Below are 16,295 nucleotides of genomic sequence, written 5' to 3' on the forward strand. Positions count from 1 at the left end.
AGATGGCATCTCTTTCTGTTCTCCGTGTTTAGTGTTTTTTACACATCGACAAACAATGCAAAGATTAAGTCAACTTCTCCTCTTTTTATGGTTTCAGGTGTGATTTTTATATTGCCCACACCTGTTACTTTCCACAGGTGAGTTTGAATGAGCATCACATGCTTGAAACAAAATTGTTTACCCAATTTTGGAATGGTGACAATTATTTTGTTTGGCCAATTTATGGGGTTTTGTGTGAAATTATGTCCAATTTGCCTTATTTTCAGTTTTTTTTATGTTGTTCCAATACACACTAAGGAAATAAACATGTGTATTTGCAATAATTTTCTGGGAGAAATATTTCATTTTCTGAAACAATTTCAAGGGTTCCAACACTTTCGGCCATAACTGTATTGTTACTGATATACAGTGCTCAAAAAAATAAAGGTAACACTTAAACAACAGAATATAACTCCAGGTAAATCAAACTTCTGTGAAATCAAACTATCCACTTAGGATGCAACACTGATTGACAATCAATTTCACATGCTGTTGTGCAAATGGAATAGACAACAGATGGAAATTATTGGCAATTATCAAGACACACTCAATAAAGGAGTGGTTCTGCAGGTGGGGACCACAGACCACATCTCAGTACCAATGCTTTCTGGCAGATGTTTTGGTCACTTTTGAATGTTGGCTGTGCTTTCACGCTTGTGGTAGCATGAGACTGACTCTACAACCCACACAAGTGGCTCAGGTAGTGCAGCTCATCCAGGATGGCACATCAATGTGAGCTGTGGCAAGAAGGTTTGCTGTCTGTCAGCATAGTGTCCAGAGGCTCTAGGAGCTACTAGGAGACAGGCCAGTACACCAGGAGACGTGGAGGGGGCTGTAGGAGGGCAACAACGCAGCAGCAGGACCACTACCTCTGCCTTTGTGCAAGGAGGAACAGGAGGAGCACTGCAAGAGCCCTGCAAAATGACCTCCAGCAGGCCACAAATGTGCATGTGTCTGCACAAACGGTTAGAAGCCGACTCCATGAGGATGGTTTGAGGGCCCGACATCCACAGATGGGGGTTGTGCTCACAGCCCAACACCGTGCAGGAAGCTTGGCATTCGCCATAGAACACCAGGATTGGCAAACTCACCACTGGAGCCCTGTGCACTTCACAGATGAAAGCAGATTCACATTGAGCACCTGTGACAGACATAACAGAGTCTGGAGACGCCATGGAGAGCGATCTGCTGCCTGCAACATCCTTCAGTATGACCGGTTTGGCAGTGGGTCAGTAATGGTGTGGAGTTGCATTTCTTTGGATGCCCGCACAGCCCTCCATGTGCTCACCAGAGGTAGCCTGACTGCCATTAGGTACCGAGATCAGATCCTCAGATCCCTTGTGAGACCATATGCTGGTACGGTTGGCCCTGGGTTGCTCCTTATGCAGGACAATGCCAGACTTCATGTGGCTGGAGTGTGTCAGCAGTTCCTGCAAGATGAAGGCATTGAAGCTATGGACTGGCCTGCCCGTTCCCCAGACCTGAATCCAATTGAGCACATCTGGGACAACATGTTTCGCTGTATCCACCAATGTCACGTTGCACCACAGACTGTCCAGGAGTTGGCGGATGCTTTAGTCCAGGTCTGGGAGGAGATCCCTCAGGAGACCATCCGCCACCTCATCAGGAGCATGGCTAGGCGCTGTACAGTAGGAAGGTGATACAGGCACTTGGAAGCCACACACAATACTGAGCCTCATTTTGACTTGTTTTAAGGACATTACATTCCACTCTAAGTTTGTGTGTGACTCCAAATCCAGGGCTACATTGGTTAATAAATTTGATTTCCATTGATAATTTTTGTGTGATTTTGTTGTCAGCACATTCAACTTTGTACAGAACAAAGTATTAAATGAGAATATTTAATTCAATCAGATCTAAGATGTGTTATTTGAGTGTTCCCATTATTTTTTGAGCAGTGTATTAATAATCATAATTAAATCATGTACATGCCCTAGTTATGTTCAACCAGATTACTTGTTAAATTTTAGTTCTGTATTTTATCCCATTCATATTAACTGCAGAAGACTACAGATGTTGCAGTGCTGAGTTTGCCATTATAGCCATTGTGTCATTAAGGGATTTGTGGCAGCTCTGGGTCTGCTGAAATTTAAATGTGTTTTTTTTCTTTTGGTACAGCCAGAGTTAATATCAGTCTCTTGCAGGAAGTTGTCTTTTAGGCTGGTCAGCTGATGTTGGTTTGTAACCACTCCCACCTCCTTTTAAATTATCACATGACCCAGCCATCAGCTGATCGTCGGTTATAGAGTTCTTCTTCTATGCAGACCAGCTAGGGATGTGGAGCTCTCTTGTGATGGTGGTGTTTCTGCTGTTTGAGTTTTGATTCCTGGTGCCGTTTGCTCTGCTGCTGTGGAGCTTAGCAGCAGAGCACGAGCTGAGTATTTTCCTCTTTGTCTGTCCTCTGTTTGTCCCTTCCCCTGTGTGTTACCATCTGCAGTGGTGATGCTAGAGTCCTTGCTGGCCAGTGCACTAGACAGGGTTAATAGATGTGACAGTCAGGGATTAGGCACGTGATGGCAGCAGCGGGGAGGACCCGCATAGGGCATTAGGGAATCATAGAATCATAGAATCGTAGAGTTGGAAGGGACCTCCTGGGCCATCTGGTCCAACCCCCTGCTCAAAGCAGGATTCGCTAAATCATCCCAGTCAGATGTCTGTCCAGCCTCTGTTTGAAGACTTCCATTGAAGGAGAACTCACCACTTCTCGTGGCAGCTTGTTCCACTCATTGATCACTCTAACTGTCAAAAAGTTTTTTCTAATATCTAATCTGTGTCTCCTCCCATTCAGTTTCATCCCATTGCTTCTAGTCTTTCCTTGTGCAAATGAGAATAAAGTTGATCCTTCTACAATGTGACAGCCCTTTAGATATTGTAGACAGCTATTAAGTCTCCTCTCAGTCTTCTCTTTTGCAAACTAAACATTCCCAAATCCTGCAACCTTTCCTCATAAGACAGGGTTTGCAGACCGGTCACCATTCTGGTCGCTCTTTTCTGAACTTGCTCCAGTTTGTTGATGTCTTTTTTAAAATGTGGTGCCCAAAACTGGACACAATATTCCAGATGAGGTCTGACCAAAGAGGAGTAGAGGGAAATAATGACTTCACGTGATCTAGACTGTATGCTTCTGTTAATACATCCTAGAATTGCATTTGCCTTTTTTGCTGCTGCATCACACTGTTGACTCATATTCAGTCTGTGATCCATTAGTATACCCAAGTCTTTTTCACATGTGCTGTTGCTTAGCCCTATTCCTCCCATTCTGTATATGCTTTTTTCATTTTTATTGCCCAGATGTAGTACTTTTCATTTTTCCCTGTTAAAAACCATTCTGTTAGTTGCTGCCCACTTCTCCAGTTTTTTTTATATCTTTTTGAATCCTCTCTCTCTCTCTTCTCTAGTATTAGCTATCCCTCCTAGCTTTGTGTCATCAGCAAATTTAATCAGTTTACCCTCAATTCCTTCATCTAAATCGTTGATAAAGATGTTGAACAATACAGGGCCCAGGACAGAGCCCTGTGGTACCCCACTTGAGACATTCTTCCAACTGGAAGTGCAGCCATTTACGACCACTCTTTGGGTCCGATCACTAAGCCAGTTATGAATCCACCTAACAGTTGCCTTGTCCATTCCATACTTAGACATTTTTTTCAATAAGGATTGTATGAGATACTTTGTCAAATGCTTTGCTGAAGTCAAGATATACTATATCTACAACATTTCCTTGATCCACCCAATCAGTGATTCCGTCATAGAAGGAAATTAAGTTAGTCTGACATGACTTATTAGTTACAAACCCATGTTGACTCTGTTTAATCACTTCATTCTTATCCAGGTACTGACATACATGTTGTTTAATAATTTGTTCAAAGATCTTTCCTGGTATAGAAGTCAGACTCACTGGCCTATAGTTGCCTGGGTCCACCTTCTTCCCCTTTTTGAAGATAGGAACAACATTTGCTCTTCTCCAGTCTTCTGGGACTTCTCCTGTTCTCCAAGAATTTTCAAAGATTATGGAGAGGGGTTCAAAAAATTTCTTCTGCTATCTCCTTCAGTACTCTGGGGTGTAATTCATCTGGACCTGGAGACTTGAATTCATTTAGGTTAGCTAAGTGTTTCCTCACTATCTTTCTGTTTATAGATATCCTGGATTCTTCTATTCCCTTAATAGGACAGTGAAGAACAGTTGATGTTACATTTCCTTTCTGAGAGAAAACAGATGCAAAATAGGAATTTAAAAGTTTGGCCTTCTCAACATCCTGTCTTACCATTTCATCATTTTCATCCTGTAAAAATCCTATAGCATCTTTGACTTTTCTTTTGCTTTTGACATATCCCCAAAATCCTTTATTATTGCTTTTGACATCTCTTGCAAGCCTCAATTCATTGTCAGCCTTAGCTAATCTGATTTGTGCCCTGCAGGTTCTGCAGACAGCATTATATTCTTCTTTAGATATGCCTCCCTCTTTCCATTTTATAAACATTTTTTTCTTCCTTTTTAGCATGTGCTTAAGTTCTGTGTTCATCCATCCTGGCTTCCTTAAATGCTTCCTATTCTTCCCTCTTTTCGGAATTGTTAACCATTGTGCTTTGAGAATTTCATTTTTCAAGATTTCCCATCCTTCCTGGACATTTTTGTCTTTAAGGATATCCAGCCATTGGATCCCTCCAATTATCTTTCTGAATCCCTTAAAATCTGCCTTTCTGAAATCTAACCTTGACGTCTGAGTCTTCACAGGTCTTCCTCCTCTAGTTATCCAAAATTCTAAAATAGCATGGTCGCTACCTCCTAGGGTCCCAGCCACTTTTACCTCCTCAACCATTTCCTCCCTGTTTATAAGGATTAGATCCAAGGTAGCAGTTCCCCTTGTTTTCTCACCTACCTTTTGGAAGATAAAGTTGTCAGCAAGAGAGGATAAGAATTTCCTTGACCTGTTAGTTTTGCCTGAGAGAGATTCCCAACAAATGTCTGGATAGTTGAAATCTCCCATGACAACTATGTCATTTTTTGGAGAACTTGGCCATTTGATGCATAAAGAGTTCATCCATATCCTCAGCTTGCACAGGCGGCCTGTAGTAAATGCCTACAATGGTGTCCTTTCCATTGTTCTGTCCTTGTATTCTTACCCAAACAGTTTCCACAGAGCTCCCAGTCTCTGAAGCTTCAATCTCTGTGCAGATATACGCGTTTCTAACATACAATGCGACACCTCCTCCTCGTTTATCAAGTCTGTTTCTTGCAAATAAGTTGTATCCTTCTAGTCTTGTATTCCAATCATGTGTATTGTCCCACCAAGTTTCAGTGATTCCAATGACATCATATTTCTTTTCCTGTGTTAGTAGTTCCAATTCTCCTTGTTTGTTGCCCATGCTTTGTGCATTAGTATAGAAACATTTTAGTTTGTGATTGGTTTCTCTTTCTCCAATATTTTTATTATTTAGATTCTTTTGTCTTTGTTCTTCCTTTTCGCTTCTAATAGCAGAGTTCTCAATAGCATTTGTCAGGTGTATGGCTTTTTCTGGTCTTTTGCTTCCCTTCCCATGTTGTTCTAGTTTAAAGCTCTCCTTACAAGTGTAGCAAGGCGACTTCCAAATACATGGTTTCCAGTCTTCGTAAGGTGCACCCCATCTCTAGCAAGTAGTCCATTGTAAAGGTAATTCACTCCGTGATCCATAAATCCAAATCGTTGCTGACGGCACCATCGACGTAGCCAGTTGTTCACCTGCAGAATCTTATTCCACCTCCTTGTTCCATGGCCATCCACTGGGAGGATGGAAGAGAAGACCACCTGTGCTCCCAGTTCTTTCACTTTCTTGCCTAAGTCTTCAAAGTCTCTGCAGTTGGTTTCCAGGTCGTTTCTTGCGGTGTCATTTGTCCCCACATGTAGTAGCAGGAATGGGTAGTCATCTGTATGTCTGAAGAGTCCTGATATCCTGTCAGACACATCTTTAATTTTTGCACCTGGAAGACAGCACATTTCTCTTGAAGTTATATCCGGTCTGCAGATAGCGGCCTCTGTTCCTCTCAACAGGGAATCCCCCATGACCACCACTCTCCGTTTCTTCTTCACAACATTTTTCTTTCTCCATCCAGGAGGGCTCTGAAGGCGTACAAGGTTGCTGTTTGTGGGCAAAGTCTTATCCTGATGTATTTCTTCATCGTTTTCCTGCGTGAGAGCCTGGTACTGGTTCCTGAGAAGTATGGGTGCTGACTGCCTCATGATCCTCCTGCTTCTCTGGGTCACATGTCTCCATTCCTCTGTTTCTTCAGGTGCACTTCGAATTTCTTCTCTTTCTGTAACATGAAGAGATAATTCTGCTCTGTCTAAGAACTCTTCACCTTCCTTAATGATCTTCAACGTAGCTAACCTCTCTTCAAGATTTTGCAACTTTTCCTCCAACAGGGACACAAGCTTGCATTTGTGGCATGTGAAGTTTGGCTTTTCCACTGGTAAGTCTGTGAACATGTAGCAAGAAAGGCAGCTCACCAAATGGCTCCTGGCCTCTTCCATATTGAGATTTCTTAAAAACAATGAAAGATGGTTTTCCGATTTCCTCTTTTCAGCTGCAACGGCCAAAACCCAGTGATCGTTGAGCTCGCGGAGACTCTTCACTTATCCCAGAAGGCACTGGGAATATGCAAATCATCTCAAGACTCTTCCCCTGTCTTAGGGACAGGCACAGGTCGGTGTCAGGAGCTGTCCCATCCCACACTCCATACCTTTAGGGCCTTACTCTCCTTCTCCCAACCCCTCTTATTTATATGCTGTGTTGTCTGCCGAACTTACCCGTGTCCGAGCATGACACATGGTACCTGTGCCATGTTGTATCATATGCCATAATATCTCAATTACTTCTCTGTGTTTGCCACAGACCAGAAGGGATACCTACTATGTTATCTTGCAAGACTTTCACTGTTTGAAAAATTGATTCATGTTAAAAATGTATGGCTAGGCTTTCTACTATATTTGGATAAATCTCTAAGTGTTTTAGGCTACGGTCAGACAGCGGTAGACTTTCTCATACGAGAGAACCATAACACACTATGAGGAGAAGATGGAGAACAAAATTTCTCCATCATTTCCATTCTAATAGTCCACAGAAATCGAACTGCATGATTTCTATACACTCATAGACATGAATAGGTGAGTGTCATGCTGCAGTTTTTTCTACTGACAGATTATGTCAGTGAAACAATCGTGCATCAGCACTGTCCCACTAAAGAACGTTGGGTCGAGTGCTAGCCAATAAAAAATCAGATCGCACTCATCCCATGTATACACTCGTGTGAGTGAGCCCTTACTATTGTCTATAGAAGGCATATTCCTTTGTGCAATTACTGAATAATCACAATACTTACCTCATTTCTCACCAGAACACCATTTGCAGGTACTTGAGCCATGTGACCAAAAAAGGTGCTCGTCTGCGTGGTAGTCACAGCAGCTACTGCTAAGGTCTGATTGGTCGTCTCCCAGAATTTTAACCAAGGATCTCGTCTCTGTTTGATATTAGAAATATACTGAATGTTAGGAGAATATATTACTAGTAGAGATGAGCGAATCAATTTGCAGGACCCCGTTCCAGCAGACATGGCAGTATTCCATGGCTGCCAGACCAGAGACCTGTAAACCACCTCCTAATTTCTGGCATCCACGATGTCTCTCCTGATCGGTAGTCGCGGCACAACATCATGTGTGCGTCAAGCCACAACTATGACATTATGCTGGATCTACAAATCAGAAGAGATGCAGGGGATTCCAGCAGTTAGGAGTCGGTTCGCAGAGATCCCATCCAGTGGCCACAGAATACTGCCGTCTCTGGTCGACCAGCGGCTAGTGAATGTATTCACTCATCTCTAATTTCATAAGATTACATTAACATCAAATGCAAACCAATTCTACATCCAAAGACTGACAATTGCTAATAGTGTAGTTTGGAGTGAGGTGTATACTACATGTGCTGCATGATTGACAGATGATAATGCATAGTTATAAAACTGCACAAAGAGATATCCCACCACAGAAATAATAATCAATGAAGGCACAGAAAATAAGTAATGCACACAGTGATATTCCAATAAAGTAATAATATAATGAGTAATGCACACACTGATATCTCACAGAGTAGTAATAATCAGTAAAGTCACAGAGCATGAGTAATGCACATAATGATATCTGACACAGAGTCTGGAAACTATAAGCATGTAAGTTGAACCTCTACTGTGGGCAAAATCTTTGACAGTTTTCTAATAGATGCTATTCTGGAGTATCTCATTAAAATAACCTCATAAACCAGCATCAACATGATTTTATGAGGGACTGTGAGGAACTGAACCTGTCAGACTAATCTGATGATCTTTTATGAGGAGGTAAATTCCACACTGGACCAGGTTAAGGTTATTGATGTTGTCTATCTGGAATTTTCAAATGCGTTTGACATGGTGGCACATAAAAGGTTGGTACACAAAATAAAAGCAATTGGACTAGGGGAAAACATTTGTAATTGGCTTAACAACTAACCCAATGAAAGGAGAAAAAAGTGCTTAGTAATGTAATACATTCTGATTTGGTCACAATTAAAAGTAGGATACTAAAAGGGTCAGCATTGTGCCCTCTCCTTTTTAATATATTTATTAATGACCTTTTACAGACCCTACAGAGTACAAGTTCCATATTTACAGATAATACTAAACTTTGCAAGGTAATCAACATAGAGGATGACAATTTAATATTAGAATAAACTGGAGGCTTGGGCAGAGAAATAGCTATTGAAGTTTTACGTAGATAAATTTAAGATCATGGGTAAAGCAAATAAAAACTGGTTAAAAATGTTAATGAGAAAGACATGGGTACATGGGTGTACAGCAATCTCCACTGTAGTGACTTGTGCCAGGCAGCTGTTGTCAAAGCAAATAAAATCATGGGATACATTAAAAGAGATGTCGATGCTCATGACGAGAACATAGTTTTGCCTCTATACAACCTACTAGTGCAGTCAAACAGAATAAATATTGGGTACAATTGTGTGCTCCAGTGAACTCCTTGTGTTTCCTCCCGCTACTAATGTACCTACACCCGACATTGCCATTTCCGTGTATGGTTCCACTATTACTCCCCAGCAACATGCCCGCTGTCTTGGGGTCATACTTGATTCCGAGCTTTCCTTTGCCCCCCACATTCGATCACTGGCTAGCTCTTGTCATCTGCACCTCAAAAACATTTCTAGAATTCGACCTTTTCTTACTTTTGACTCTGCAAAAACTCTTACTGTTTCTCTTATTCATTCTCGTCTCGACTATTGTAACTCTCTTCTAATCGGTCTCCCTCTTACCAAACTCTCCCCTCTCCAATCTGTCTTGAATGCTGCAGCCAGGATCATATTCCTCACCAATCGTTACACCGATGCCTCTACCTTGTGCCAGTCATTACACTGGCTACCCATCCACTCCAGAATTCAGTATAAACTTATTACCCTCACCCACAAAGCCCTCCATGGCTCAGCACCACCCTACATCTCCTCCCTTGTTTCAGTATACCACCCTACCCGCGAACTCCGTTCTGCTGATGACCTGAGGTTAGTATCCTCAATAGTCAGAACCTCCCACTCCCGTCTCCAAGACTTTACACGTGCCGCGCCAATTCTTTGGAATGCACTTCCCAGGTCAATACGATTAGTCCCCAATCCCCACAATTTTAAGCGTGTCCTGAAAACGCATTTATTCAGACTGGCCTATCGCCTCAACACATTAACCTAACCTATCCCTGTGTGGCAGAGCCAAAAGTTTTACCATAACCAGGTTCCCAGCATCATGTTCCCACATGCTTTATGCATCCATTAGCCCTCTGTGTCTGTACTGTTACACACTTAACATTATGGCTGGTCCATACAATCAGGGCAACTGTTACCACCCACCTTTCGTGTCTACCTCTTTCCTCATAGACTGTAAGCTTGCGAGCAGGGCCCTCACTCCTCTTGGTATTTGTTATAATCTACTGTATGTGATTATTGTTATGCTGTAATGTCTATTGTCTGTACAAATCCCCTCTGAAATGTAAAGTGCTGCGGAATATGTCGGCGCTATAAAAATAAAATTTATTATTAATAAGAAGGACATACCTGAACTAGAGCAAGTGTAGGGAAGTGCAACCAAGGTTAGTAAGCGAATGTGTGAACTGTAATACCAAGACAGGTTATCAAACTTGGCGATCTTATTACAATGTACAAATAAACGAGGGGATGCTACAGAGATCTACATAAATTATATTTTACACCTAGGCCTGCAACGGTGACAAGGTGGCATTGTCTACGTCTAGAGGAAAGGTTTAATCATAGTATCAGACATTGATTCTTTACTGTTAGGGTGTGTGCACACGCTGCAGATTTTTTCTGCAGAAAAATCGGCATCGCTTGGCAGAAACCTCAGGGAATTGATGCAGATTCTATTGCGGTTTGGGCTGTTTGGATTCTGGAAGGAGAGAGTTTTTTTTGTATGTTCTGCAGCAAAGAAGTGACATGCTGCGGAAAATAAACAGCAGCGAAGCTGTGCGGAAATTTCCGCAGCATGTGCACAGCGGATTTGGTTTTCCATAGGTTTACATGGTACTGTAAGCCGCATGGAAACTGCTGCGGATCCGCAGGACCAAAACCACTGCGGATCCGCAGCAAAAACCGAAACGTGTGCACACACCCTTAAAGCAGTGAGACTATGGAACTCTCAGCCACGTGATGTTGTAAAGCTTGATTCACCAAACAAGTTCAAGGAGCCCTTGATGCTTTTCTTGAAAAATGTAATATTACAGTTTATAGGTACTGGATTCTGTGATGGGATGTTGATCCAGGGATCTAGTTTTATTGTCGTTTGTGGAGTTGGAAACAAATTTTTACCTTAAAATAACATTTGCCTCAGGGGTTTTTGCCTATGTCAGGATCAACCTGTTAGGTTACAGGTTGAACTCGATGGACCTTTGTCTTCTTTGAACCTAAAAACTATAAGACTATATGCCGCCACTAGAGTAATAATAATCAGAAAAGTGACAGAACATGAGTAATGCAGTGATCTCCAAAGTAATAATAATCAAAGAAGTCATGGAACAGACACAATGCACACACTAATCTCACATTACAGGAATAGTAAATATATTGATGTTATGGCACATTTATAAAGTTGAATTCATGCCAGAAGAAATGGAGGCAGAAGGGCCACTATTGATCATATAAAGGCCTGTGTGGGATGTGCTATGTGTCGTTTTTTTGGATGGAACAAGAAACTTGTCAAGTATATTACAGTCGATGGGCCCCTTCTGCTCCTGTCTGCCTTCTTTTGTTTTTATGAAACAGATTTGTATTCCACTTGAATTTCATTTTTCAATAATGCAGGTGTAAACTGAGTCTAACAAATACAGTGGTGTCCCAATGCAGGGACAATAGTTATGTCTCTGCTCAGGGATAACAAAACATGTATATCACAGCACGTAATTACCAAAGTGAAGCAAAGTAACCACACAAGTCTGAATAGTGACAGTAATGTCACAGTGCAGAGTGACATACATGAATAATACACAATATCATCGTCTGTATTTCTCATTAACCGTTACTGATAGCTCTATTCATCCAGCAATCCATTAACAAAGCTCACCAACTGATGTAGATGAGTAAGTCCTGATCCCATTCCCTGATACATATCTGATGATGTTGTTGTCCCAGCCTTGTTTAGCTGATCCTGACTTTTTTCACTTGCTTCCTTTCTATTCTCTTTATTCTGTTTTTTGTCTTCTGTATCTTCTGGGTCCTCTCTTTTCCTTTTTATTACCCCGTTCCTTATATAACTTCTCAGAGTTTGCATCTCCCCTAGATCTTTCATTTCTGAATCAACTATCTGCTCCTCCTTTCTTTTATGTTCTGGGTGTGTTTCAACATTCAGCCCACTATCAATTTGTTTTAATGGGTCTACATTCATATCTTTATTATTGTTTCCGCTTGGTACAGATGTACTTTCAGCAGTGTCTAACTTAATCTTTTGTAGCTCACATGTTTTATGTTGTGAAGATACCTAATATGGAAGACAGGTAAAAGATAAAAAAAATACCATTATTTCCAAGTAACTGTTAAAAGTGATTTTCTAGGTTTCTAAAATTACAGGAAAGTATGTATCTGAATTCACACCAAAATGTTGCCACCATAGCTTAGAAGTAGTTAGTTTTGCACAGTTCTGTGGAGGACATTTGTTTGATGTTGCAGGGTTTGATGACAGGATTACCATGTAATGGAATACAGTTCCACAATTTCATGTCACAGGAATTGCCTCCTGGTACAAGCTAGTGCTGTCATTATTTTCAGAGACATTGTTCTGCTGCTCACTAACTGGCCAGCATATGATATACATCGTGTCCAGAGTCAGAGATGAAAAAGGGTAAACTAGTGAGAATTCAAGATAGCAGGATGAGAAGCAGGAGATATACACCAAAGACATGCTCATGTGACTGCATATGAATGTAGATCATACCATACGTCCCAACTGTTTAAGAACAGAAAGAGGGACAAAACATATTGGCCCAAACAACACTCATTTACCATTTTTTATACCCTGACAGGAGGAGATGTGGCAGTGAGGGATATTCAGCAGATGCCCGAAACTGTACGGCGTAGTCCCAAATCTGGGAATGTCACATTATATCAGGGCCATTTGGGTCTAATAATGAGGGGATCGATTCACAGGACTCCGGTCTAGTGACCAGATCAGTGGTACCTGGCAGCTAGAAAGGATGCCCACAAATCTCTTACTTTCCACTGTCCCGGGCATGACTTTTGATTAGTCTAGGCTGATGTGAGTTCATCCAGGTCATCTCCAGTTGGGACCTGTGGATTTAATTTTTGTTCATTCATTCACAGTCGTAGCTTAATTTTTACTTTAGCTTCACTATAGGACTTCTGGCTGTTTTGTGTCTGTAAGGCCATGTTCACATGTACTGAAAATACCGTGTTCTTTGTTTTCAGCAGGATCCGCACAAAACTCCGCAATAACAAACTTCTCTGGCTATTGCACTTTTGCTTATTTTTTATGCCTTATCCCCCTTATTTGATGTATTTTTGGTGAAAATGTGAAGCAGCATTTTAAGTGTTTTTTATAGTACAGAAAAGCTTTGATTCTGCACTTAAAAAGTAACTGTAGTTTATTCTGTGCATTTTTTAGGCGCCACATAGAAGCGATGCACCAGCGATCCCGACTAGCGATATGACGCAGTCAGGATCGCTGGTGCATCGCTAGGTGGTCGCTAGTGAACTGCAACACAGGCAGATCTCACCAGCGACATCGCTGGGGACGGGGATCGCTACTTACCTGTCAGACGCGACGATCCTGCGTCCTCCTGCCCGGCTCCACGCGTCGCTCGTCGGCGCCACAGGAAGCCCAGCAGGAAGTGACCGACGAGGAATGGTCCAGCAGCTTCTCGCGTGATCAGCGATAATCAGCGGGGGAGCCGGTCGGAGGTAAGTATCAGACACAGCGATATCGCTAGCAATATCGCTGCAACGTCACAAAATCGGTGACTTTACAGCGATATTGCTAGCGATATCGCAGTGTGTAACGGGGGCTTTATTACACTCCTAATTCCTTAGCAACACCATTGTACTCCTGTAAAAAATAATAAATTAATAAACCAACAATATACATTACCTGTCTGGCGCTCAGTCACGTCCCACGGTGTAAATCCATCTCGGGGGTTAGTCAGTTTACAGGCGGAGTGCTGCTAATACAGCCGCTCCGACTGTAAACTACTGTAGAATGAATGGAAGCAGAGCGCCGTCCGACCAGGAGGGAAGAATGACAGCTGCGATCAGCACCAGCTGCCAGGGAACAGCACTTACTGTAACGCTTCTTCCCCAGCGGCCGTCCGTGAGCACAGAGGACGGTGTGAACTGTTATCCGTATGCACGTGTTCAGCACTTTTGTGGACCGTGCGCTCCCACAAACACTGACATGTCTCCATGTTTTTCACATGGACCGTGTGTCCGTGAAAACACGCTGACATGTACAGAGACACATTCATTTTAATGTGTCTACATGTGTCAGTGTCTCCGGTACATGAGGAAACTGTCACTACATGTACCGGAGACACTGACGTGCAAAACTGGGCTTAAGAAGTGACAAAAAAAATTCCAAGCCAAAGAGAAATTGCATTTTACAAGAAAAAAAATGTTAAGAAACATGTTTTCCTGTATAATGACTAGTATATAAGTCAAAATTTAAAAAAGGATTACAAATTATATAATTTAAATAAACGAAAATAAAAAATAATTGAAAAATAGGAAATTTCAGTGTAATTTATGAAGGAAGCAAGAACTGCCAAAAATAAGGGACTCAGATACATCCTGTATTCCTCATACACATTCTGTTCAAATTGTCATGTATTGGTACTCCTAGACTCATAAAGGCTCTGCACTTTTGAGGGTTAGAAACCAAGGAAATGTACTACAGACCACGGAATACTGTAGTCTATAGGTGAGCAATATGATACCAATATGCATATATGCACACGTTGAGTAAAATTTCTGCACCATTTCTGCTTCTCTTGGCAAAAAAAATGCAAAAACACACAGAGCAAGTCAAAAATACTCAACATGTGCAGATTTCTTCAGATTTCTCATTCACTTTGCTGGCATCAGGTTTTGCCACAAATCTGCGCAGAAAAAAATGGACAAAAATGCACCAAATCTGCAACATGTGCACACAGCCTAAATTTTTTAATAAGTTTTTTGAGGGTTATATACCAATATAATATTGATAAATTTTGAACAAGTTTTTTTGAGGCTTTTATAGCACCGAAATGTGCCAAAGAAGATGTAATGTCTGATAGTTGAGCAATATGATACCAATAAATTTTGAACAAGTTTTTTAAGGCTTATATAGCAATGAAATGGACTCCAGACCACAGAATAGTCTATGGATGGGCGATATAATACCGATAAATTTTCAACACTTTTTTGAGGCTTTTATGTTGAAGAAGATGTAATATCCTATGGGTGAGCAATGTGATACCAATACATTTCAAATAATTTTTTTTAGAGTTTTATAGCAGCGAAATGTACCAAAGAAGATGAAATACTCAATAGGTGAGCAATATGATACCAATAAATTTTGAACAAGTTTTTTAAGACTTATATAGCAACAAAATAGACTCCAGTCCACAGAATATTCTATGGATGAGCAATATAATACTCAAAGTTAAAAGAAGTTTTTTGAGGCTTATATAGCAATGAGGTAAATAGTATGAATTGATGCACTGCTAATACCTCAATAAATATAGGGCGGACGTGCAAACCAGTGGTCAATGACATGAGCACAAAACAAAAAAGAAAAAGCAGGCCACTAATAGGAATGCACACTACTAGTATATCATAAAAAGAGATGACTTTATTGTTAACAAATGTTTAAAAACATTAAAAAACACACAGTGAAAAACCGCATAGGTCCTGTGCACACCATAAGCATTATAAAGATGGTAAGAATAACAGCTCCATAGAAAAAAAGCCAAGTGAAAATCAGATACAATCATATCAATGGCAATTCATGTAACTATGCAGGTTATTCCAAACAGACATAAATAGCCACTAAATAAAAGAGCTGCATAATAAATCCCCCATGGAGAAAGCGGACCACTATACCACATAAAACAATAAAGGCATGAATCAGCCTGGAAAAAAGAATGCACACCATAGCATGCTGAAATGAATGTACCAATGAAGCTGATATAACGGCCAAATATATCAATCTGTGAGAGTGCAAACGCACATGCAAATGGCCCACAGAAAATGCTAAGATAAAAGCATCCACACAAGAAAAGGCACAAAGCCTAGCATGAGGGTGTCGTCCATTTGCATGTGCATTTGCACACCAAGTGCAGATCAACGTGAGCAATATAGTTGCCAGTGGACATTATCTAAGTGTGTCTAAAGTAATTTATAAAGATAGTCCAAATGGGTCATATAAGTAAAGTTATTATAAGATCAGTGCTTACCCATGTGTCAGGTCACAGATACCACCGCAAACGCCCCGATGATGTCTGTGGAGCATGTAGATTGAGAGGCCACAATCAAGAAACTATGTTGTAAAGAGCTCCTCAGAGTGTCCCAGTGTGGGATCACTTATCTCCTGGGACTCAACATGGTGGGAGGAAGAAGGATCAGGGTGAGGATTAAATGATGCAGATTTTAGGATGAGGAGACTGGACCATATGGAAGAC

The 16,295-nt window shown here is 41.2% G+C and overlaps 1 protein-coding gene across 1 annotated transcript in view; it reads right to left on the reverse strand.

Annotated features, from left to right (window-relative positions):
* The window catches only part of LOC141092856 (uncharacterized), an 82,550-nt gene that overhangs the window by 21,410 nt on the left and 44,845 nt on the right, over positions 1–16,295 (reverse strand). The window contains exons 12-13 of the mRNA XM_073579171.1: positions 11,693–12,106; positions 7,418–7,555 (exon numbers count right to left, since the gene is read on the reverse strand). Coding sequence (XP_073435272.1) covers positions 7,418–7,555; positions 11,693–12,106 — 552 coding nt within the window. The remainder of the gene's footprint in view (positions 1–7,417; positions 7,556–11,692; positions 12,107–16,295) is intronic.

The sequence above is a fragment of the Dendrobates tinctorius genome, unplaced genomic scaffold, assembly GCF_039654945.1.
Source record: "Dendrobates tinctorius isolate UK_male_01 unplaced genomic scaffold, ASM3965494v1 ptg000062l, whole genome shotgun sequence".
Lineage (NCBI taxonomy): Eukaryota > Metazoa > Chordata > Amphibia > Anura > Dendrobatidae > Dendrobates > Dendrobates tinctorius.